Here is a 25,916-nt window from a genome sequence, read left to right as displayed (position 1 = left end):
CGCCCGATTGTATGCAATCTTGTTTAGAAATTGTCTTTGATTGGAGGTTTTTCCTAAACTAAAACAAATGATGTCATTATTGTCTCGAAACAAAAGATTTTGGTTGGACGTAGGTTAGATCTACATCTCTACATGATAAACGTGACGAGCAAGTCTTTTCAGTTAAGTAATTGTCAGTAGCAAGTCATTAAGTGAAAAATGGAGGATGATTGCATACTTTCAGGGGCTTATGAAGACGTTAAATACACATTATTGTGCAAACACGCTGAAGGGTGTAATTTTCACTTGGATTCAAATTAGTGCATGTTAATACTTTAAAAGTCTTCTCCTGTTTGTTAATTAATTAAGCAAAATTTGTTATTCTGGCATCTTTACCAGTCACCAATCATCGCAATGTTCAACGCAAAGCTACATCCCTGCTTCACCGGGTCATGTGTCAAACTCAGTAGAATCACAAATGGCAAAGAGTGCCATGCATTCCGACGCAACAGCAGTCCGTGGCCGGCACGTCAGAAAAGCCGAAGCAACACCACACCGACGACCAAACGGTCTGTCGACTGAGTGCCGGCACCGGCAACCATTTGCCGAACCGAACAGTGCCGGTATAAGCACCAGGCACTGCCTACGCTGTGCATCAACCCCCGGGAACTCACGCTCATCGGAGAAGCATCCATCCCGATGGTGAGTGAGCGTAACTCAGCGCGCGCGTGTGATGCTGGAAAATGCGTTTCTTAGTGTTTCTTGCAGTTCAGTTCGTTGTGAACCGCTGCCCGTGTGGTACTGTCGTACGTTCGTGTTCGTGCTGGTCGAGTGTTGGTGGTTGTCGGCGTAGAATGTGTCACTCCCTTCGCAGACAGGGTACAGTGGTGATGGTTTTTTTTTTCCCCGTGTCCTGTTTAATTTCTTTGCCACCGTAGTGAACCTTTAATAGGTAAAGACAGGATCAGGAGCACGTAAGCCTCTCTTGGTTTAGTGCATCGTGCACGACCCCGTGGAGTAATGAAGATTGTACCGCAAGCGATGCAGATGATGACAATTAATTGTCACACGTCGGAGACCGGGGTCATCGTGGTGTAAATCTCACCATCTCTGTTTCTGTGTCAATGCCATCAATCGTTTCGAAGCACACGCAAAACTGTGCCACGGTAAACAATTGGTGGCAGTGAAGTGCCGTGTAAGGTGACGCGGGTTTGACGCGGATGGTGTGGTTCCTGTCTCCGTTTAAGCCACCGTTTGATGATAAGTAATTGGATCGACACGGTGGTGGTGCATCGTGCGGATTTAGTCGACGATCCTGCTAACTGCATACAAATCGCTTCGTGCTTCGGCACCATCGCAAGACAGTGTGGTGCAATAATGGAGTGGATTGAAGTGGTCGGGATTAATCGGGATCAGTTGTTGATTGGTGGCGCTTGTTCGGGACTCCTTGAGGCAATCGCACCTTCACCAGAGAGTAACGAGTGGTGTTTCGTTGGGATGTGCGAATGGTGCATGTGCAATGTGCATTAATGTCTCTTAAAACTCACACGTTATTTAGAAAATGGTCTCGAATGGCTTAGTGTAGAAAAATGGTAGTGAAAATTGGAAACAAACAAGGAGTACAAATCGGTCTCGCTTGTTCGAAGATAGAAGTAGATAGCCATCATCAATCAAGGACGTTGAAAGGTTTCAGTGATTATCGTTAGTCGTACTCGTGCTTTTGATTTAACGTAACCCCAACACGAATAGAACCTGCAATGTAAACTCACCCACCGTGCTTATCGTTGAAAGGATGTGCTGTACGTGACATTCAGGATGTTTCTGAGGTGCACAAATTGAAAGCCACCGCTGCAGATGAGTCATTTTAGGAATGAATTTGAAACAGATAACCATGCGTGATTTATGTTCCGTTTCGAACAATCTTCATCGCACAGGAAGCAGTACGCTAACGGGGGATGTGAAATGTATGTTTCAGATTAATTTCTTTCCTGCTAAATTTAACAATAAAAAGACTATTTTGGGGTTTGCATCATGCGAACCGTATCACGTACGCCACAAGAATAGGCGGCTTCCATCTCGCATCAACGGGGACCACCCTCGTGATCCACTGATGATCTACTTCTTCCACCCATTTTTCGACCCCACACTCGGCAATGAATCTCAACGCGAACGTGCCCCAATTCAAACGTTGATTGTTCATTTTTATTCAAAGCATAGCTGACGGTAGTGTTGGCCTAGGCAGAGCTTTTGATACGGCGCTGGATCGGGGATCCAGCTGGAGGTCTTCCAATGGGAGGGATTCTAAACAACGCACACACTGTCGCACCGGGTTTTTAGCTTTTATCTTGAACCACGTCCCCGTTTGTGGTAACTCCGACCCCGATCCGGTTGGAATCGAAAGGGTTCTTGGAGCTATCCGGAGGGGGTGCCCTTTCGTCGATACGGTTGTGCGATGGCTTTATGTTGTGGTCGTCATTCTTGTCCGGATTTAGTCATTCTTTTACCGAATGGAACCCGATCTCCTTACCGATGGGCCCTTTGGTGGTTTGCGAAGAATTTCATGGGTTGGTTCAATTTTCTGCTCTCTTTTTTTATTGGTTGTTCACTTGCCATCCCATGATGCCTTGATAAATCTTTGCGGTTTCGGTAGGGATTGATGCGAACCACCGACCAACAAAAAAAAAGGTTATCAGAGATGGAGCCTAAAGGTATTAAATATTTCTGATGGAATCACTCTACTAATGTTTTGGAAAGGAGTCGGTAAGCTTTATTTTATGGGAGGATCTTGTAGAATTACAGTCGAAAAAAAAGCACAAACACCCGCACACATGATTCCGATTTCAGGCGCAAGAGGTCTGCATTGGAAAAAGTTCCCACCAGTTCCAGTTCGCAAAAGTTATTTTCGGAACTATTTTACAATCCGGCAAAGCTTACCATCGTTGCGTGCAATTCCAATTAAATAAACAGCCCAGTTGTCACCCGAGGCGGGAACATTTCAATTACTTGGTGTCCTCCTTTTTACCCCAACTTGGGCCCGACAAAGGGGCACAAAACTTCAACTGTACTCCGGTAGCCGATACAATTTCCCAAAGCAAACAATCCCTGGTCCCTTTTTGGGCAGAATACGCGCCATCCACCAATGCATGCGCTCCGTACAATTACGCCAAAAAGGATCTTCTTTCCCGGTGGCCAAACTGTCCTGATGGAATATCTACCACCTGAAGCCTAACCCGCCAACCGACACGGAATATGGGTTCTCGTTTCTTCTGGTTCCGGTTCCGGGATTTTGGGTTGCACCGAAACTTTGCTAATTAAAACTGAGCATCGAGAAATTGGGAGGGGTGCGGCTCCACGGGAACGCTTCCTGCAATCCGCACCGGACTCGCTGTTGGAACGGTTTGCCTTGCCGCATTAAGAGCACCCATCGAAAGGGGAGTAGAAAAACGGCCACCAGCGTACAAAAAGCACCAACGCCGTGCCACATTCCTAGGAAGGAACTTCGCGGAATGCTTTTTGCCCCGAGTGTCGAACCGGGCGAGGATTTAAGCACCCGCATTTTGCACCCGACAGCAAGCAAACACTGGCGCGAAGAACAACGCCAACGGGACACAGACACTCACACAAACCCTTAGAGCGCATAAAAACAGCACACAAACCAGACAACAATCAGAGGGGAAAACTTTCCCAGCAGTTCGTGTGTGTGTGTGTGTGTTTGTTCCTTTTTTTTAATTTTAAAAGAGAAAATGCAACGGGCACGATTTTGGGAAAGTTGTCCGCCGCATTCTAGCACGAATAATGTTTTCGCGTGCAATTCGTGTGCCGGTTTGCATGCGCCGAGCCGCTACATAAATGGGTAAAGTTGGTTCTGGGTCCGGTTGTGAAGGTGAAACAACGATATGGCAGACAGGGAAGCACACTGAAATCGCCTGATATTTGATTTGCATTTAATGCGGAATCAGCTCTAGTTCAGGGTTTCAGTTGTGAAAGAATTTTAAACAATTTTAGGCAAAGTATTTAACGCTGCGCAGGTCGGTAAATGAAGCTTATGAGAGGAGAACGTAGAATTTACGAAACATGATGACAAAAGCATTTATACGAGCCTATCAAAGCATCAAAGGTATCTAAATTGCATACTTTTAGGCAAATTTCACAAACGGTACAATACGCCTAAAGTTATGTATTCTTGTTTTCAGCTAGAACTACCAGACCAAACATTTTGATTGAAATGATTATTCTTAATTAATATATTTTTTGAGAATAAACAATCATACTCCAGTTGATGCATGACTTTTACGTAGCAATTCTTTAGAACAAACTCCAAAACATTTTAAAAACATAACCCCGAAGTTGTACAAAGAGTAACCTTTATTAAAAAAATGGTTTAAACGTTTAGTAGTTTTAGTGTTTTAGTGTAAAAAAAGATTACATCTAGTATTTTCAAACATGAAGAATCAACAGCTAATGAACTATTTCATGATAACCACTCGAAAAAAGTTGTTACTTCAGGGAGGAGATTATTCATAAAAATATAATTACCAAATGTTCATCGAAGCAACCCAACCAATTCACGAAGCAACTAATAAACGCGGAACTGATATGTAACATGTTCCCTTTGTGTGACCATCGAGCAGATGCAGATCTAATTGCTCTACGTATTCCTTTTTCGTCATTTATTTCTGGTCAAGGTTAAGTGATGCTGCCATAATTGAAACGCTTCCAGTTTGTGGCCAAGAAACAAGAGTGAAAGCAAACGACCAAACAGTGCAATTCGTGTGTTGTGTTGTGTGTGTACTTGTGTCCATGTGGCTTGAGTGTGTGTTGTTCCCTGTGTTCCCGTAGAACGTTCTAGACGTTCTTGTTCGAAAGTCAAAGCAAAGTGTCAGCGACACATGCTTATCGGGCAGCACTAGAGAAACCCGCCGCAAAAAAGGGAGCCCACACAACCAGATCGGAGTGTAAGTGAACAAACGCATACAAGAAAACACAAAAAAGCAAGTTAAGGGCAACAAAAAAAAAACACCCGGGGTAGGAGTTGCCCCCAGCAGAAGCGCGCAAAGAGCGGCAAAGAAAGTGTGAAGAAGTGCAGCAAACCGTACGATGGGACGCGGCCATGTGCTTCGGGACCGGGTGCGGCTGATTAGCGGTAATGGCAGGCTGTTGCTAATTGCCACTATCGTCACCCTCGCCGGACTGGCCGGGCTCGTCGAAGGGCTCGGTTGCCCGCCGAAATGCTCCTGCCAACAGCGTACAGTGCGATGCGTCAAGCAGCAGCTCGATAAGGTTCCGGAAATGCCGCCCGATACGAGCATAATGTGAGTAGCTCCCTTGTCCGTAGTAACACACGCACACCCTGATGACCCGTGCGTGTGTGTGTGACCCGATTGTCTGTTGCTGAATGCTGGATTTGTAAAGTTGCCTTTGTTTTTGCTCTCCCTGTTGTGTTTATTTCATTTCATCGCTTAGCTTAGAATGTTCGTAGGTACATAAATTCCATCAACAGATGTTGCCCTGCTTTTTGAGGGGCAGTGATATTCTGGTCGGTTTTTTTTATGTTGCTGCCTTTTTAGCCTTTTGTAGCGCTCGTATCGGCACGCAGGTAGGATGCGAAGTTTATGCAAATTTAACGACCGGTTCGGGTCGACCCCAAACGGCAGTAATTTTGGGGAGTTTATATGGTTGACCCGTGCGGCAGAAGGGATAAGCTGACAAAGTTGACACAATGTGTTTTATTTCTTGCTTGCATAAAGATGCTACTTTTCGACCTCCGGCATCGGCACTTTTACCCTGTACGATTAACAAACAATGGGTTTGCACTAAATAAAACTGTGTTTTACTGCTTCGTAAGGTTGAATTGAGATTAATAAAGAAGCCTATTGTTTAAATATTTCTTATCGAAAGCACTTCACGGTTCAGTTATCTATCGGGGCTGTTAATGAGTGGAACGTGTCTAGGGAGCGATAAGAAAACAAACATAACACTATCGAATAGCAAATGTTTGCCCATTATGTCATACAAATTGCATACATTTAGGCGCTTTGATATGATGCTTTTGTGAAGGATTCGCTCGCAAGAGACGTTTGTATTTCATTAGCTTTGTGTAACCTGATTTAACCTGTTTTTAACCTTAATTTTATAACTGATGAGGTTATTGTACTCGGAGAACCATTTATATTAATTATTTTTAATTAACTTGTTACAGCATGAACCGTTCATTTTTACAAAAATTAACTGAATACATCGACTCTCGCGTTTCAATCATCACATAAATGCCAGCTAGAAATAACTAATTAATTCCTCTCAAAACTGTTCGCACACAGTTTGCCCGGAATTATGAATTTTCTTCCATCAATCGCTGCAGCGGTTAGCAAACAAAGGCTGTGCTGGTTGTGCCAGAATGGCGGTAATCAGCGGTTCGAATGTTATCTCGAAACGCGAACGATTAAGGAGATAGGGCAAACAGCGGCAACCCACCGTGCTGCGAATCCTTCCTCCACCGCGAGCCATCAGTGTGTGCCATTTTATGCTGGCGAGGTGAGAAATTAGATTAGGACGGCCAGGCACGAGTTCAAACGATCGTTGCTCGCCAACTAATTTCACCATTAGCCGTGAGGATGTTTTGTGCTAATTGGTGAAAATGATGACCGAATCAATTTGCCGGTCGTATAATCAATTTCCTGAATGCGCTGAAAGGATGCTATTGATCGTTTTAAAACTTAAAAAGCAACGTGATGCTTTTATTAGTGTGATGTGTTTTAGAGCGATAATACATCAAAGGACGGGATGTACGGTGCCGGAAAGCATATCTTTAAGAGAGAAATATCAAGGCACGCGCCCGGTAATGGATTTGCTTTATAAATCGCGATCCCTCCGCACGTCACGATGCCGAGCGTTGATTTACGCGTACACTTACGAGATTAGTCGTGGTTCTAAGCCCATTCCGTACCGTGACTCCGTTTGTAAGGGATGCTAGGCATCGAGCACCCTCGACCTTTAGCCGCAGCGAACCGTGACGACTTTTACGAGCTTAGCCAGGTTAACTCCATAAAAATCTCATAACACCTGCAACAAATTAAACGCGCCCCACTTTTTGTGCAACCTTTACACCATTACGAGGACCCGGTGCCGTCATGGTACCGTGTACACTCGGTAAAAGGGCCTCTCGCAATCCCTGCACACTCTTTGGTGTGACGTGGCTTTTGTGTGTGTGTTTTTTCTCGCTTCTCGATGGTGGTGTTTGATGTTTTAGGTGGAGTATTCACATAACAATAAAAGCGCATTGAAGGAAAACAGGAACAGAAACGGTTAAGAACTCTTTACTTCTTTGAAGTGTTGCTCTGTTTTAGCTGGTTTGATACTGTGAGCGTGTTACAGCCGGCAGCAGTTGCAGAGAAAAGTTTAGTTTTGGTAGTTTTCCCGGGGAGCGATATTACGATTGCAAAAATAAAAGAAGTTCAAATAGTTATTACTGCTCAAACATTGATTGTCGTTAAGTTTATTGCTCACGATGCTTCGCTAAAGCAGTTCTTAATGAGTTACTGCAGTAAAAAGAAAAAAACTTAAGCATATGATTTATATTTATAGTAAAACAATTCAATAATTTTGTTTGGAAGGTTTACCATTCATGAAAGAATTTTTAATTTAATGCCAAGGCAAATATGCAATAGAATAATAATACAAAAGAAAAACAGAGCTATTTAGCACGCCCTTCAAAGTTTTTCTCGTTACTCATCACAATGTCTATCGAACACAAAAGCCCATTCTAGCTGCTCGTGATGTTCGTCGCTAAATGATGCGAACATAATCCGTCCCGACCATCGAACCCATTAGCAGCCCAATCGGGCAAGAATGGCTAATGGAGCCGCCTGGTTATTTGTAACAAAATCCACAACCAAAGCACTCTTCAATAGTTTCGTTACAGTTTTAAAATAAGAAGCACTCCCGCATCGCATCACCGAAAAAAAAACGCTGTTCGTTGGGCGTAAGGCAATTTAATTTGCATTCACTTAAAGGCGCATGGAGCTGTGGTGGAGCCGAAGAGACAGAGAGTGGACCGCTTTCGATTCTTCCGCTGTGCCATGATTTCATTAAACTTCACAAAAGACTTGAGTGATGCTGTGAGCGCTGTTTGCTCCCCTTTCGGCAGAATGGCATTATCTTTCACACCCCCGCCCCGCCGATATCTGATATCCGAAGACACTGGCAGTGTAACCTGACGTCAGGTGAAATCGTAAACATTCATTTATCTCTGACGGAAAACCCCCGCCCCCGTTGGGGATGGGGTGAGGTTTTGTTTTTCCGCCGCGCTGGATGCTTCGAACCCATTTTGCAGCTGGAAGATAAAGAACAGACAGGGCAGAAAAGCTGTTGTCACATAGTTTGCACCCGAGACTGAAACAAATGGCTGATTCGCGCTACGCGGTGCGATATGCTGCGGGAATGTTTCCTATTGGCAATGGGGCACGTTTCCCACGCTGGGGAAACTTTGCTTTCACCTGGGCAATATTTATGTTTACACCCGGTGAACATTCTCCCCGTGACGGATAGCATCGGGCCCAGCACAAAAAGTGCGTGATGGAGCCTGAAGGATGATAAAACATGCTGAAAAATAATACTCATTCGGCAACGCGGCTTTGATGACGTTTTCGGTGCGTTGTAGGGTGTTTCTGTGTTTTTTTTTATTTGTGGTTCCACCTTGGTTTTTCGTCTATTCCCACCGAACGCTCGCTGCCGGTGACATGTAGCCGAGGGAAAGGGCTTGCTCGGGGCACGAAAAATGTACATTATCAAACCAATGTTCACCGTGACGTTAAGCCGATTAGTGCGGCTCCTTGGGGCTTGGCGGTTCGGCATGCGTAATGCTGGTAGAATGTTACCGTGCACCGCAATCAACCGTGGGTGATGCAGGTCGCACACAGCTGGTTAAGGTGATGCTGTTGTTCGCTGGAATTATTATTCATGATTACACTGTTTGCCGTTTTGCTCGCGATGCGGAACTTTTGCGTTGCTGTTAGGAGCCCAATTTGTGGCCCGAAAGCCCCAAATTGTGTGTGCACCCATATGGCGAAGTTTAATTTAATTATTGGTGTGTATGTTGTGCTTTAATTTTTACTGCTCAGATGGATGTTTTTATTAAAGATTTCCTTCCAAGCAAGCCACTAAAGAACTGCTAAAGTGAAGGAATTGTTCAATGGGGAACAAATAGTAATGCTAATTGCATACATTTAGGCGACTTTGTGTTTCAACGAAAATATTAGCATTTAGTGGGTGTAATCGTTAATGTTAATAGTACATTTCCATAAAATGTTTTACTTACTACTAGGAAGTAAAACAATATTAACTTACTCCCATAATCAGAAACCCAATCCGTGACTTATTCACCCTAAATTTAATCTCATAAATGAAGCTTAAAAATGGATCACTCTATATATTAACCTATAAATGAAGCTTAATGATGGATCTATAAACAGATCGTCTTCTAAACCATCTATACACCGTACAAAATCTTCGTAAACTGTGTTTGTCTAATTGCTTCCTTAAGCTGTAAGCTTAATGACAGCGATTATTACCTACCCGTCATCATCAAGATGAAATTAATGTCTATATAAATCATGCGAGTTCCCGTTGTCATAGGAACTACGCACCTTGCACGATAAATCCTGCTCATGATTTAATACTTCATTATTTAAATACCCAAAGCACGGCACAGCTAACACTCCGCACAATATTTTCGACACTCAATTACTTCCACAATAAGATCCGATTTTATGGTTTCGTAAACAGTCTCCGTGCGTTCGTTGCAGTGCCATTGTGAGTTCTAACAACCCTTAAAATTATCTCCATCTCTGCACACCGATCTCGTTTCTTCCACTCACTCACTCAGCCACGCTTATGTTTTATTGGGCTTGAATGTTATCGGTAGCTTCAGCGTTAGAACGTTAGAACCCGAACTGTCCAGGGACTTTCTGGGAAGGGTAGTATGCAAGCGTGCGACAAATGGCTGTACGGTCACGTTTGGTTCACTCCACAACCGGACCACTGAACGGCACATTTTAAAATCCTCCACACCGCTGTCTAAACACGGCTGCCCGTCCGGTCAGCCCGCAGGGACACAATAAATAAGAGGATAATTTTAATTACATTTACACTTTGCTGGTCGCCTCCTATTCGATATCACCGGGACAGGACATGTACCCACACACTCACACACACACACACATTGTGGACGTAGCCAATGTTCGTGTTCCGACTCCGGTTTGTGGTAATGTTTATCAGCGATGTCCTTTTGGGGGTTGTCCATATTTTCCGGGCTTTGTTGATCTCGCCTTGCCGAAACCAGGTTTCACTGCACAAACATGCACCCATTGGGGGGGGGGATGTTTTTTCACCCCCCCCCCCCCCCCCCCCCATTGGCACTTTCCAGACCCCAGTACACCCGTTCGTTGCTGTTCGCTTACTTTTAAGTAAATAAGTGACGCTCCGGGATACAGCTGGGTGCTGGTTTTTTAGTACACTTTGCGTCTACCAGGCGGTTTAAACTGGAACGTAAATAATCGGGCAAGTCGGGCTCAGTGGCGTCGATTGGCCGACCATTTGCGTTACAGCTGGGTTTTCGTTTTCGTTAGTGCTAAGGGTAGTTTGGTTTTTTGTTTTTCGAATTCACAACTGATTTTGGGAGAAGATTGTAAAAGGAACATTTTCGTGTAAACTACGGGTGGAAATGGTGCAGAGAGAGAGAGAGCATTGTTTCAGCTGTTGCAAAAATAATGGGAAAATGTCTCTGAAGTGTATGACCAGTGTAGCCCAAGCTAGTTTAAAAGGAGGAGAACCCTTTTTTTTTTTAAACGCGATATTCCTCGGGTGAAACGATCGTTTGAAGCTAACTTTGCTTACTTGAAGCATGTTTATTATTAACAGCATGCGACCGTGCACACAACAGACTCGTGTTGCAATCGTTTCATGTCTTTGAATTTCGAAAATCGTTGGAATGATTTTAAAATTCTCATGTTATTTATACTGCAAGTAATGCAATAGAAACGTTTACTTTGAAAGGTATAAGTGTACTCTCCTTTGAAGTTTATCAATGGAATGCTTTAGAAGTTCTATTGTATTGCACAGTATTTAGAACAGGAGTTGGTAGACTGCACTGGCATCTGGTGCGGCAATAGATTTTAACAGGCCCGATGGAAAATTTTCAAAGATCTCACTAACGAAAACAAAGTCCCTCGAGGATCTAAGGCTCAAGGGACTGGATCTGCTGTTGATCCGAGGATTTATAAATTCTCAGCGGAGTCAATTCCTGTTTTGGCCTCATTCCTCGCTTACTATTGAAAAGATTCAATAAGCATAAACGTAGTTTTATGAAATCATTTGAAGTTCCTGACTCGCAGCTTCAGTATTGTTTTTACTCTCTGACCCTATTTGTGAGAGTTGTGCCAATCCGAATATGTCGATCTCTAAATCTCAACAGGTTTGATTCATATTTTCAGAATAGTTCATGTACATATTTCCTTCCTATTTTGTATGACTTTGTTACTGTGAAATATTTTCATCCTTAAATTTCAATAATGTTGAGTTAACAGGAAGCAACCTCGTCCAGTGAAACTTCCATACCACAAGCTGAAGTCCCATTACACATGACTTTTCGATTGTATAATTTCTGTTGCAATTCCCTGAACGCACATATGTACGTACATGCCCGCAGCCATTCCAAATCCTTTCCGAAACCCACCAAACCTTAAAATGGCTCGGGGCTATGGACACGAAGAATAGCTCATAAATTTTATGCCTCAGTGCAACGCCTCTCCCACGGGGTAAATATTAACAAATGCACATCCAGTGCACATGACGACTTCTTCGACGACTCGCATGCACTGACTCTCACCGTGCCCTACCGTTGTGGTGATTGTTGTGGAACACCCAGGCTGCAGCAACGGGAACGATAAGTTAATTATTTATGCAAGCGTAAATTAAGTTCTAACTCTCTTTTGCGCCCTCGTTCCCCGGTCCAACCTGCAGCGCTCGACACCTCTCGGTCTGCGATCGCCGGTGGAGAAGGGCTGTATCTCGACGCTATCACACAAAACCTGACGATTCTTCCGTACGACAAACTTAACCGGGCTTCTATCTTATAGTGGGGCTGCCGATCTACTACATCGCCATGGGAATGCTCTCGACGCATCGTGAGTAATTTGTATGTCGTACGGAAATAGCTGAAAACTTAGCATCTGTGCAAGCGACCCCCCGGACACAACGGCATGCTGACGGGTCGTTGCGCCCCTCTTATCGAAGCCACTTTGCCACAACCTTTTGCCGCTTATCGGTTACCCAATACGGAGGATGAACAAAGATGGTGGGTAAGGGGCGTAATGAAAATGCTTCTTGCCAGGGAAGTTTTCCACCACACCAGCGGGGCTGATACCACTTCGGGGCTGATATTATCATAAGATGGATCGATTTTACGAGGCTTTCCCGCAGCTGCTTGGTACGCTACACTTATGAGCTCAAGATGGAAAATAATTCATCTTCGAGCCATAAACTTGTCTAGACGCGACATGTTTATGTAAGCATCGAGCATGGAGGTGTAGCAAGAAACGGCTTCCCACACCAGCAGGATCCTTCCGCGAAGGCAATAGCTCGCAAATACGGTTTCGGCACCAGACGAAGAATAAATAGCCGCCTTCAGAAAACTCATCCTTCCCACCAGTGAATGGAATTGTTTAAGTTAAGATTATTGAAGAATCGGTATGAGAAAGTTAGCATCCATAGTTTTACGGGCACATTCGGCAGCTCAACAATTGTTTTTGACTTGAGGGAAACTTCTTTCAACAAGCAATGCGAACCATCTGCAACCGGGAGCGTATTCTCCTTCCCTTCCAAACCCACCCATTTGCTTCCTTGGGTCGATTGACAGGATCCACACCAAATAAAAATAAAAAAAAAAACAGATCTTCAACAAACTTTCCCGTAAGACTCTGTCGAAAGAGCAAACCTCTGTCTATTATTTTCCAAAAATCATAAGTTATTTTCTGATCAACTTTTGCGCCACACTTTTACCACCACAAGCACAAAAGAAGATCAAAATAAGGTGGCCATTGTGTTCGATTGTTATTTTCGTACAGCAAGCGGATCATATCGCGCTCGGACTGCTTCAGCGAGGAATTTGCCACCGGCCAGTGAGACGCATAAACTGACGAGCGTCAGTTGTATGAGCAGTCTGTCAGTTCAACGGAAATCCTCTGCCCAAAACGAACGTGACGGCCATTTTAGCAGGAACATGCGCTGAGAAGCAAACCGATATTGTGTTTCGAAGGGAAAACTTTGTACGTTGTACCGTGAGACACGCGATGCGTTGTGGGGGTGTGCTTATTGTTTTGATATTGCATTTTAGATGAAGTTTCAATCGGTGACAGTTTGAATATTGTGATAGATCGTGACAAGAAAATAAACTTTAAAATTGTTCCTAATAATGGCAGTACCGGACGTGGACCGGAGGTGAACATTCCGGGAAAACTCCATAGCAAGCGAACTTTATTATTAAATTTGTGACAATTTAGACATTAAACGATACCTTTGCTGGGCGCCTGAAGGTATGCAATCTATAGAACAATATTCCTTTTTTAATCAACTTTTGACACTCCAGTTCGTCATTAATAATAAGCAGATAAAACATACAAAAAGGATATGCATAAACCGCACCACATATTGACGCAGCGTTCAAAAACCATAAGTATTAGGGCGACTCTGTCACAAAGCCGACTAAAGTTGGAGATGTTCTTGGTGGGGCAAAAAACTACACCAGCACCAGTTGTTGACCTGTGGAATGTTCCTTCCCCATCTGTAAATTCTCCATGTGGACGGAAGCACTTTAAATAACGTTAGCGCATAGATTTGTCCCAGGTTTGCCATGGCGGCAACTGGGACTAACGTAGGGAACGAAGGGTTTGGCAAGGGTAGCAAGTTGGCCAAACTTTTCCTCCCCAAAGAACGATCCATTTCTCTTGGTTTGAAGATTTGTGTAGTCGTACGTTTTATTATGTAGCGCCAGGGTTTTATTCTCGGTCGGCTTTCTTCCCCATCGTCTATCCTTTTCTCTGTCTTTTGGCTTTGCTCTCTCGAAGGAAATCTTAACATTTTTTTTGCATTTGCTTTTCAATTCTGCAAACTCCCCAAGACAGGGCCGTTTTTTTGGCGCGTCGTGGTTTGCCCTTTTGCCGGGTTGGAAAATCGGTTGCAGCTCAACTTTTTCCCTTCCGAAGAGGCAAAGAAATGAAAATATGAATATTTCGTTAGCAAAGTTAGATTTGCTTTTACTTACCGTGCGGCAGATTCGCTCCGCCCGAAACCTGAGCCCCGGGCGGCGTGAGTTTTTGCGACGGCGAATGGGGAACAAAAAGGGGGACCCATAGGCCCCCCTGTGCGGCGTGGAACGAGAACATCATCACGAACATAATCAAGGTAGGAAGCGGGGCGGTTTTCCTCCACCGGGACAACACAGCAAGTGGCAGCAGAAAGCAGGGCAAACATCGGTTGTGCTATTCGAGCTGTATTATTTTCCCATCTTTGCAAGCTGATAGTCGCTTGACTTGAATGTTCTGTTTGAATTCGGAGCGAATGGGAAACCATTTGCGCCCAAGATTGCTCAAGCTGCACAGACAGACAGTGCGGAACATAAATTTGCACCTGCGCTGATGACAAAAGCAATGCTCGGTGGAATCGTATCGAGTGCCGGATGGCAACTCATTGATTCTGCTGTGTGCAAATGGCACAAATTTGCATTGCAGTTTGTACGCACAAACGAAACGGATGGAAAACTGAACCGAGTACCTAATCAATCCCATTTTTTCGTGCAAAAAAGTATCATGTGCCATGCAAATTGCATACTTTTAGGCTATTTTTTTTTAACCCGATGTACAAACAACATGTGAAGCAACATTTTACTATTGTAACTATTTTTGTTCTTTATACATGGATTGCGGATTTTACTTTTCGGTACGAAATGATTATTCATGAACTTTGCATAAAATAAACCCTTAAAATACACTTGTAACTTCAGCAGGGCGATAAAAATGCTAATGATTGCAATTACCCGTTCTCTTTCCCATTTTGCCAGCGATCTGCGCTACAATCACATCCGCGAGGTACCGACCGGTGCGTTCGACGGGCTGCTGCATTTGCATACGATATTCCTTAACGAGAACCAGCTGACGAAAATCCACTCAGGTGCATTCCGGGACCTGCCATCGCTCAAGTATCTCTATCTCAACCGTAACCGGATTGGCGCCATCGCTTCGGATGCATTCATCTCGCTGAACCGGCTCCACAGCATGTAAGTACGCAAGCATACCACCATCTGGCTCATTGAATTTCGCGCCTCGCTGAACAGTGACACTTACGCCGGTAAACCGCGCTTGATGAATGTTCCGTACTCGGGTTACTCGGGCAAGAACCTGGGGACCCGCTTCTCAGCGGTCTGGCACAAAATTCGACGAAAATCGGGAAATGAGGCCCCGTGGCCGTGTCACCGTGAACAAGGGAAGCGTGGTACGGACGGCAAAAGAAAACATCCCCACGGTGGGGATACAAATAAACGAAAGTACAACCGAGGCCGAATATTTGATGAACCACTGATTGCGAATCTATTCACCGGAGTGACGGGGTTTTTTTTTACAATTGCCTCTCAAGCTGCAAAATTTTGCTCTTACTGCACTTTCGTTCCGTGCACCGTCGTTCGCGAAAATTTCACTTCCTGATGGGTGGCACGGCGAAAAAAAATGGAAAAAACTCTTCTAACACACACCCACATTTGCAGGTACTTGCATTTCAACAATCTGAGCCGGCTGGAACCGCAAACCTTCAGTAACATGGCCTCCCTAGAACGACTGTAAGTATAAAAGGCGATATACTATAGAGAATCAGCGAGTGCATTGGATTAGAGCGCATGGAAGCTCGGCTGGGTGCAAATCAACCTTTAGCTCGCTGTGAAAGTGAACCGTGCATGGGTAAAGCTTCATCCCGTTTTGGTACGTTTTCAATTTTTCTGACTCTTTTTATTTTAAAGTGATCCAAACGGAATCCATTTCTCAGCAGCCGTAGCAGCATTTGAAATGGCTATTGATTATGCGATGTATTTCAAGAGTTTTATTTGATCGGTAAAGCAAACGATTCTTGGTTGGTCTTGGTTCTGGGTTTTATAGACAAAGGGAAAATCGATGTGCTTTTAACCTAACCGAAATACTACTCCATCGGTTTTTAGGAATGTTTAATTAAATGGAATACGGAATGGAATTGATCCTTTTGTTCACCGTAAAGGCTTCTCAAGCAAGTAATTAATAAACACAGCATTCCAACAGTCCAGGACACAAAAAATGTAGGCATCACTTTCGATTCCAAACTCACCTTCACTACACAACACTCTACAATGCTAAAGCCTTCTGTAAAAAAACAGAATTCTTCTCTTCAAAATGCTCGGATGTGGCAGGTTTCGTTCTTACCTCTCAATCCCTAATCTATTAGAACCAAACTAATTTATTAGAATTCCTGAAATAAACTAATCTCTACTGAAAAAATTGATTATAAACTTGCATCCGTTAGGCTGAAAGTCTCTATAAGCCAACTCAAGAACAATACTGTAAAGGTCTTCTTTTTTAATCACATCGTTACAATCACAACCATCGAAAAGAATTGGGCTAAATCTTAAAACAAATTTTGAAAAAAACAATTTATCAAATATCTTTAACAAAGCAAAATAAAAATGTTAGATTAATGTGGCTACATTTATAACCCCACCATGTTGTTGCAATTGTCTGTTATTCAATCACTGCTTGAATGCCACGAGTATCTTTTTGTTGGTCGTGTTTGGCGTTTTAAAGCTCCACCCAACCGGATAAATGCCGGTACAGCACATTCGTTTTAGACGCTCGCATTAAATTGTTATAAACGACTGTAATTATTTCTAATTGCATGCCAAACCGAAACGCTGCTGGGGGGGTGGCCGAAAGAGTAAAGAAAGTGACGTATTCCAAAATCCAATAATCACTCATGCCATGGTACTAATTAAATTAAGAAAAAAGGAAAAAAGGGGCCAGGGGGGGAATTAAAACGAATAGCAGCGAACAGCAGCATAGGAAAATCAGCTAGGACAAGGGCAATAATCCCAAATATGAGCACGCTCTCGGTGTGCGAGCTCATTTAATAAATCTTGTTTCCGGATTAATTAATGTAACGCTAAGCGCACGGGCAACGGAAGATGCCGGGAAGATTTTCCGACACGTTTGCTGGATAATTAATACAACGATGTCCTGGGGCTTACGTACGCAGCGCATGAATTCTCTGCACCGATAAGTTGAATGTGGATTGAACGCAAAAAAAAATCTCCAGACGATATTGTCTCACTTAGGGAGAGAAGGATGAGATCCGAGAAGTCTTTCAATTCGTGTGTCACCTTACGGTGGGGATGTGAGATGTCTAACCGGTTCGAAGTGCCTCAAATGTCTTGAATTTGACACCTTTTCTCAATTCTACGCACGAACTTTGACCGATGTAAAATTAATTGAATGAACTCAGACCAATTTTCCGGCCTGCAAGCTTATGTGATCCTCTGGGGAGTTTCACCGTAAGCCCCCATTTAACTCCCGATGCTTCGATGTGTGTGTGTGTGTGTGTGTGTGTATGTGTGACAATTACCTGATTGGAAACTGATTAGTTTGAAAATAGTTTCAAGTCGTTGCCACTTCGCCCGAACATATTTTCCCGCACAACTTTCCCGCACACGACTGCGACTACTGTACTGCAACAAGCCGACGGGCATACTTTCGTTGAAAGTTCTGCTCAAGCTCTCCGGAGGATAAAAGTTAATCTTTTAATGGGTGTATCTGTTCTGTTCTGCTATCGACACCGCCACCCTTCACCAGTACTCGCCTACAGGGGCCGTGTTGTGAGCAAAAGTTTGTTCGGGAGGTTTTTGTTTTTAATTTAAACTAAGCGCCTCCGGGTACTTCAATATTAACCATTTGATTAAAACCGGAAGCTGCTAGAGTTGGATACGGTGATCCGAACAACACACCAATCAGGCGGCAAAAACAAGAAAAAAAAACATAAACAGAAAGACGCAATGTGGCGCAAAGATGGCAGACGGTAGAGCTAGCAAGGAAGCCCGAGGATAGGTCGACCCACCGTACCAGGGCTGCGGGCGTCTCAACCATCACGTTCGCAGTAAAGGAAATGGTTCACTATTGGAACGGGGAGAGAAAAAAAAAACGGAAAAAGGGCATAGAACTTGAACGTTGATGGTTCCGCCATGTCGCGGACTCATGGGCGGGTGAGTGACGACGATGACAATGACATTAGAGATGTGGTGCTTGCATGGCACGTACCAGAGCGCCATCCCGGCCGTGGCGAATACATGCTGGGAAGTCGTCGTGCTGGCTGCGAATGGACGGACATACCCTCGGGAAAGGGTCCGTGAAACTCGTGAAACAACAATATCCGGTCGCCTGTTCGGCGGTTGTTATTATTTGCGAAATGTGACAAGAAAACGGAAAATGACAATGACAATACCTTACCGGAGGTCGTCGCTACTTCCGCTTTCCAAACTGTGAAGCCGGAGGACCGAAGCACCAGAGCACCGAGGGTGAACATATCGATAAATTGTGAATTTCTCGTTGTCCGTCGTTGGGAAGAAGAAAGGCAGAGAGGAAAATCTCAATAGCAAAGGGTTTCTCATGATAAAAATCGATAGTTGCGTAGTTTAATAAGGAACTACGAAGGAATTGTGTGAAATAGAAACACGACTAACTAGCCACCTACTACAAAGTTCATAAAAAAATGAATAGAAAGAGTTGTTCAAATTAGAAGAGACGAGAAGATTTGCTATGAAATTAAAAAAAAGAAATCAATATTTTGTTTTTTGTTTTGCTTTTCCTCGAGCGATTTGTATTTTATTAAAGAAAGCTTTTTCTTCTCTTTCCGACATCCCTTTCTTGACAAGTCTTATAATTTTCTAAAGGCTAAAAAATGATAATAACGAGAAAATGCCACTTGTCTGGTAGGGAAGCAAATGAAATGAGTAAATAAACTTACACACACACACACACACATCCCTACTCATATCAACTTCCACCGGGATGAGACTGTAAGACGTCTACTTGAGGAAAGAGGATATCACAAAAGAAAGCTACATAAACAACACTGGAAACTTCAAGCAATATAAGGGAAGAACTCGAAAACAACGCAAACAAAACCGAAAGAAAGGAGATAGGAACGGCCAACCAGGGGTTTAAGATTTTCGCATCCATTTTAAGTGGAAATTCTTGGCTCAGCAGACGTCTTAGTCAGGTTGCGCATGTATTCGTTGCGGCACTTCGTACCGTATCCACAGGCAATCTCTTTACGGTGCGGCAAGACGAACGGAAACCTATTTCTACGGAGTAAGGAGGTGGGCAATTAAAAACAAACACCCCAAACTCCATCTTTTACCGATCCAACCCATCTGTTCTACTGCCTATCCATCGCAGGAGAAAGGAGAGGAACGTTTACTCGTTTTGCTGATATTTACTCCGCTTCGCATTCCATTTGCCGGTGTGGTGCTTGAAGCGTATTGCTCACGGTGCATGTATACGCTTCGCTTTTTCTTTGGATTTGCTTTCCGGGAGCTGTTCAAAAACATCTTCCACAACTTGTGTCTCGGTGTTGTTTCTATCGGTGTAACTGTAATTGAAAATGGTAAAATAATCGACGCTAATTGACGCAGTAGTTTAAGTATTAAATCGACACGTCAGTCTACGGATCTTCCGGAACAGCGATTTCACAGCAGATGAAAGAAACGGTTAGTTTTTCCTACCATTTTGGTAATTTTGGGAAAACAGTACGTTACGACAGGAAAAAAAAAATTAAAAACACCACCCAATAAGCAGTTCCAAATAACAAAATAGCCATTTTGTTGTGAAGATTGCATAATTTTAGGCGTTTTACTAAGCAAGGTATGGCTTGGTGTGCTTGAGCACCTACTATTAATGGATGTACAATATTCTACCGAAAAGCGAGCTGACAACTTGTTTATTTCTTTCGGCAAGATTATTTCCAAGAAATCAAAAGACGCGATTGAAAACAACGATGTTAATGACAACACGGCGTAAGAGCACGACAATAACATCGTTTACCGTTTCCTTCATTACATCATTTTGGCTGGACCCATTATTTTTCTGCTCTTATTTCGTACACTTACCTTGCAACGTGCGAAGTGAAATGAAGAAAGTTTGCCAAATTGAATCCAAGTCGTTCCAAAAAATAAAAGGTAAAGAAAAAAGCACCCCCAAAACACTCCAAAGGTTGATTTGCACCTGCAGCCGCTTCCGGGACGATAAATATTTTGCCAGCACCGCTTGAGATAAACGGATTCCCCGGTCTTAACGCTCTCCATCGCTACCTTTTGTTTTTCCGCCCCCCCGTTTCCCCGGTGTGTTTTGTTGGCCTCTCCCATCGACAGCTATTTGCACGGCAACCAAATTAAGAACATACCGGAGGGAAGCTTCGAGCGGTTGCCATCGCTGCGACGGCTCCGGCTGGACGATAATGCGCTCGAGTGCGATTGCTCACTGCTCTGGTTCGTTCGGACGATGCAGCAACCGAACCGGAAATCTCTGGTGGCCGGCGCAACCTGCGCCACACCGCCCTTCCTCGAAGGTCAACCAATTAGCTCGTTCACGGAGGAGGACTTCCACTGCGGTAAGTGTTGTGTGGCCCCGGGACGCGTCCCCTTCGCATTCGTTTTCGTGATAAACAAAGTTTCTTTTCGTTTACCGTGCGCTTCATTCCTGTTTTTTTTTTTTTCGTTTTCGAGTGCAACATTAAAATGTGTCTCATTAGGGCTGTTATTCAGCATTGTGTTTCATGGCTTCGGGCACCAGAAAAATGGCGAAGTGGAATAAATAGTGCTAATAACTGTTGACGGTGTACAAATGAATGAAAACACCTGCACCGTCATGAATAAGTTCATCATTAGCGTGATTGCTTGATTTGTGGGCATTCAGTAGATGTTCCAGCTAAAAAAAAAAAGGACGAAATTCTTGGTGTCCAATTTAGAGGCGTCTCTGATCGATGCTATCATGCCATTTGCCAAGTTTTATCCCTTGAAATCCGATTAGCTGCCCGGAATCCGGGAAAATTGAAGCTACCCAGTGGGAGAGTGGGGGTCATCTTTTTCGGGCGATCCCAACCCGATGCGTTCGTTTCAATATCCTTCCTCACCACCCATTTTCATCCCCTTCTGCAGTGAAACCGGAAATTGTCGTCCAGCCGAGGGACATCGAGATAAGCTACGGCCAGACGGCCGTATTCAGCTGCAAGGCAACGGGTGCCCCACGACCGGAAATGGTATGGCTGTTTGAGGACAGTGCGGTCCGCCCGGAGTCGGACGGTCGGGTAACGTTACTGCCCGACGGTTCGCTGCGTATCGACGAGATCGTCCCGGCCGATGCTGGCCAGTACGCGTGCATTGCCCGCAATACCCTCGGGGAGTCGCGGTCACGCACCGCCCACCTGGCAGTCAACAACGATGTGGTCGAAAGCGAAGCGGAAGCCCCAAAGTTCCTGCGTACACCGGTGGATCCGCACGAACTGCTCGAGGGTGAACCAATCGTGCTGGATTGTGTTGTTACCGGTAGGTAGCGAACGCCGTCGCTGCCAATTAGAAACACCAGTTTGCATCCAAACGCCGGTACACGGTTCCCTTTTTCTCTCACGCACAGGTGCACCGACGCCGAGCATTTTATGGAAATTCAATAACGAAAACATCCAGAACGGGCGCATCAAGCTGTTTGGCAATGGTTCACTGATTTTGCCAATGTCGACGCTCGATGACGGTGGCATCTACACCTGCTGTGCCGGTAACGCTCTCGGCAACATTTCGGTCAACGTGACGGTGTTGGTGAACGGTAAGTGTACGGTCCCATAACAGGGCACCACCTCAATCTTTCGCCCAGGGAGTGCACTAATTCCCGACCTGATCCAAACACCTGCGGTTTATCCATGTCCGCTCCGGACGTAGCTCATCATCTTTTCGGTGAAACACAAATCGACACCGGGGCCATGCTCGGCTCAGGCTTTACGACTGACATCACTTTCGAGTGGAGATAATCACGTTACAAAAGACGGCAGCGCTGGAGAGCGATGGATTTGCCTTGGTGGAAACACAAGAAGACAGCAAATCGTTCGCACTTTGATGCAAAACAACCCAGAACCCCGGTTCGGCGCAGTAGTCGACATTGTCGAGCTGGCACGGTATACCAGCACACGCTCAAAGCCACATGACAACTGGTGCGGAATGCTCAACCACATCCGGTACCATACCCTTGCGTTACGGTGTTACCTGTGTCGGACGCGCGTACGCGCGCGGTGGAAACCCTTGGATATCCGGAATTGGGGTTGCCTTCCCCTGCGCCCGAAAAACGAGCTCCATGTTAAACTAAGCGTGCAAGACGTCTTTTGCTCGATTAAACAAATGTCTACCGCAAGTGTAATGGTTTCGGTACTGTCGGGTTCCGAACGTACGCTGACGCTGTACACACGCTCGAAACACTTGAGCGCTTCGTTCTTCGCATGCTTTCGAAACTTTTTGTCCGCATCGGGTTTTCCGCCTACAAGCACACAGAATGTTGTGTGCACTGTTCGTACGTTTCGCGACATTATTCAGGCGCAACGGCGCGGACGACCAACTTAAAGGTATCGAATTCCAAGGAACTTATGTTCTAGGGGTAGGAAAATCGTTCCGAGAATAATTTTGCGCTAACCTTACGCAAACTTCGATGCAAATGAACTTTGCGCTAGCGCAGCCACCAAACTGGGGGCCGTTCACAGATTTATTGTACACCAGCTCGATAAAGGCCAATTGTTACAGATATAGTTTCTGAGAAAATTACTGTAAAGCTGCTTGATGTCTGTGTGCCAGTTGGAATTGTGTGCACAAGTTTCGGGAGTCATAAAGTCGGAGCAATGGCAAAAGGTCAATCAAGCGGGTCTATAATCGGATGATCGTATAAATTATACAGTTACGTTGAATAATTCACCAGCTGAGGGGATCATAAACGCAATGGATCGCTTTTTGGAAGCACTCGGTCTAAACGTATGCATCATATTCCTTGTAATTTGAATTTCTTGAAAGCTGTTCAAAAGGCAATTTTTATATTGCATACTTTTAGGCGCTGTGCTCCTCACATTATTTAATTGGCGAGACTCACAGACAAGACAACTATAAAACAATAGAAAATTAACGCATTTCTCTCAATACCTTAAGCTTAAATATATATAATTAAGATTAATTTAGAATAACTGTCACGTCGTGACCCAAGTGCTAGAGCAACCAGCACGACATAACCGCTTTTAAAGTCACTCCTTCCCCGAACAACAGACAGAACAAAAACGATACACCTTTACACCGCTCTGCACCTGTTAATTGCTTTTCGCATTCTTCTACGCTACAATGCCAAAACATCGCACCATTCCCCAAAATAACTCACCTAACGCCCCCAAATGTGCACGCTGTCAGGAATGCTAATGTAACCGTTTTTGCTAACACTAGCTCGACCGCTTGCATCCATCACCACCTCACCGACAGCATCCGCAACCGCGTCGTTGGCCACCGGTACAACGAACGGCAACCCAACCACCGTACAGCCACCAAATAGTGCCACACCGCTGTCGAAACCATCCCCAAAACCGACCGAGCGTAGCAATGCCATTCCGGGCGATTCCGGAACCGGGGAACATGAGGGTAAGTAAGTTCCATGATGTGTTTGTATAAATATCCTGTCGGAAGTAAACTACTAGTCATTCATTTTCTACACACAGCCCTAACAATTAGAAAGATGATACATTTTACTCCTCTTCGGCTTTCTGTAACAACTTCGTAGGTCAATCATCCTGTTCACTTTAGTCAAGTCTCACAATAAGCCGTTGCGCCTTCAATGAAATACTAAAAAACTGAAGTATTACATCATTTTACCATGCCTAAACATCCATCCAAGTCCGTGTAAAAGAATCCATTGTTTGCGCTCGATAGCAGTGATTTTTTTTTTCGAATGCATGCATGCAACATTTCGACGCACTCCACTAATCCGAACCGATTGCATTCCCGCACAGTTTACTAAACTAGATTGAATTTGCTTGTGTACAGCTTTGTGTGGTGTGGATTGTTTTTGGCCACAATATTGACCATCCAGTGCAAACATTGTTGAATAAAAACTAGACAACACAAGCAAAACCATTCGCCGGTCTCTGTTAACACGCTTGTTAAAAAGGGAAATATTGACGGCTAACATGGTTTTAGTGGACGTGCTTTGCATAACTTTAGGCGTTTCAAAAAATGGGTTCATGCAATACGCCCGAAAGTATGCAATTTGCAGGACGAATTAATGCAAAATGTAAATAAAATAGTGCGGAATTGTTTCGCTTTGTACAACTTTTATTACACATTTGAAGCATATTCGATCAACAATATTTCTTTATAACAAAATTCTATCTTGTTTCTAACTCGTACACACGTCCGGTGGGCATTATTCAGACAGAGTAAAGCGGTTTCGAGATTCGACCACTCATGGTTTACCGAGTATTTGATGAGCTGTCACTAAATCCAATTCTGTTGGTTTTGTGGTCAAATCGATTCCGCACACAAACTCTTGTACGTGTGTGTATGTGTGCTTTTTTTGCTCTTTCGCTCTCTCTCTCTCTTTCGTTACAACGCATATTACAGTACCCAGGAGGATGAAAGTTGATTTGCATGGATGCCTTTCCGGTATTTTTTTTTCTGCTATGATTAATATGCGTGCAATCTAACGTCTGGAGCACATTTTCGAATGACTGTTACTGCCACTTGTATAGTGTACATCCCAGTTCCAGCTGTATAAATTCTGACGAGCGTAATTTATACTCGAGCGGATAAAGAGTGATTGATGGATGCTGACTGAGATGTTTATGATGTGTCATGTATGCGCTCACGGGCAGAAATTCGTTACGCATTTGCTATTGCAAGGACGAGGCAGACATCTGTTATTGGTGCTGCTATCGATTGTGTAAAACGGGCAATGCAAGCGATACGTTCAATGTAATTACGTTTGATCTGCGCTGGGTGGAAGTTAAACACTATCTAAAACATAAATTACCATAACGGATGTACGGACTGAAGATGAAGTATCTCCCTTGAGCGTATGGCATTGGGAAGCTTAAGACTAATTAAAGGCGATAAAGAGTGATTTTGATTTAGCTATATTCATACCCAATGTGCAGAATGTTTTATTTTTACCCTCCAAACTTCACGTTCTCGGTGGCAAATTTGTCGCAACATTTAATTTCCTTTCGCACCGCACGGATCGTGCATGCAGTTCGCTCATTAAATATTTCTCGAGCCGGAACATTATTCCAACCAGGCCAGAGTGTGCTGTCGTAATTTATCACCGCACCCATTGCCGTGGCCGAAAGGTTGTTATTTCGAAAAACAAGCAATCCACCGATTGCTATTGCACACCGGACGGCAGTTATCCTACCTATCCGGTATGAGACCCTTCATGATTGCGATTGCAGCACTGCCCGGTTGATGATGTTTGGCCACGATCGGTGTCGGTTGACGTTGCACGCTACCCGTGGGGGCCGTTCGGTCCGGCCGGACCGGGCATCACACCGCAGCATCGCTTTGCAAATGCAGTTAGACAATTTACGTCCCAGTTCCGGCGCAATGCCCAATCGATATTTAATTAAATGCATCCATCAAGCGGTCGTTGCTACAGTCTCGAGCCTGGGGTGGAATCGTCCACCATGCTGAACAGTTTCGGGGAACCTGCATTCTGTGCGGGAAAGTAAACACTCGATGTGGTCCGTGCGTTCCATTTCTTGGAAAATGTATCGCACTCGTCGATAATTGATGTAAGTTTATCGAAAACCGACCAGTTGGT

At 44.3% G+C, this 25,916-nt stretch overlaps 1 protein-coding gene across 3 annotated transcripts in view; it reads left to right on the top strand.

The window, feature by feature from the left end:
- Nucleotides 1-762: 762 nt before the first annotated feature.
- Nucleotides 763-25,916, top strand: part of LOC128303908 (peroxidasin) — a 41,196-nt gene continuing 16,042 nt past the window's right edge. Inside the window, exons 1-8 of one of the 3 annotated variants that reach the window (XM_053040995.1) lie at nucleotides 763-858; nucleotides 4,665-5,291; nucleotides 15,089-15,304; nucleotides 15,788-15,859; nucleotides 20,462-20,700; nucleotides 21,248-21,634; nucleotides 21,723-21,908; nucleotides 23,588-23,743. In XM_053040995.1, the coding sequence (XP_052896955.1) occupies nucleotides 5,077-5,291; nucleotides 15,089-15,304; nucleotides 15,788-15,859; nucleotides 20,462-20,700; nucleotides 21,248-21,634; nucleotides 21,723-21,908; nucleotides 23,588-23,743 (1,471 nt within the window). In that variant the 5' untranslated portion in view covers nucleotides 763-858; nucleotides 4,665-5,076. Of the gene's footprint in view, nucleotides 859-4,664; nucleotides 5,292-15,088; nucleotides 15,305-15,787; nucleotides 15,860-20,461; nucleotides 20,701-21,247; nucleotides 21,635-21,722; nucleotides 21,909-23,551; nucleotides 23,744-25,916 lie in introns of all 3 variants that reach the window. The other 2 variants (XM_053040994.1, XM_053040996.1) reach the window with 2 other exon arrangements.

The sequence above is a fragment of the Anopheles moucheti genome, chromosome 3 (assembly GCF_943734755.1).
Source record: "Anopheles moucheti chromosome 3, idAnoMoucSN_F20_07, whole genome shotgun sequence".
Classification (NCBI taxonomy): Eukaryota; Metazoa; Arthropoda; class Insecta; order Diptera; family Culicidae; genus Anopheles; species Anopheles moucheti.
This window is presented reverse-complemented; position numbering and strand designations above follow the sequence as displayed.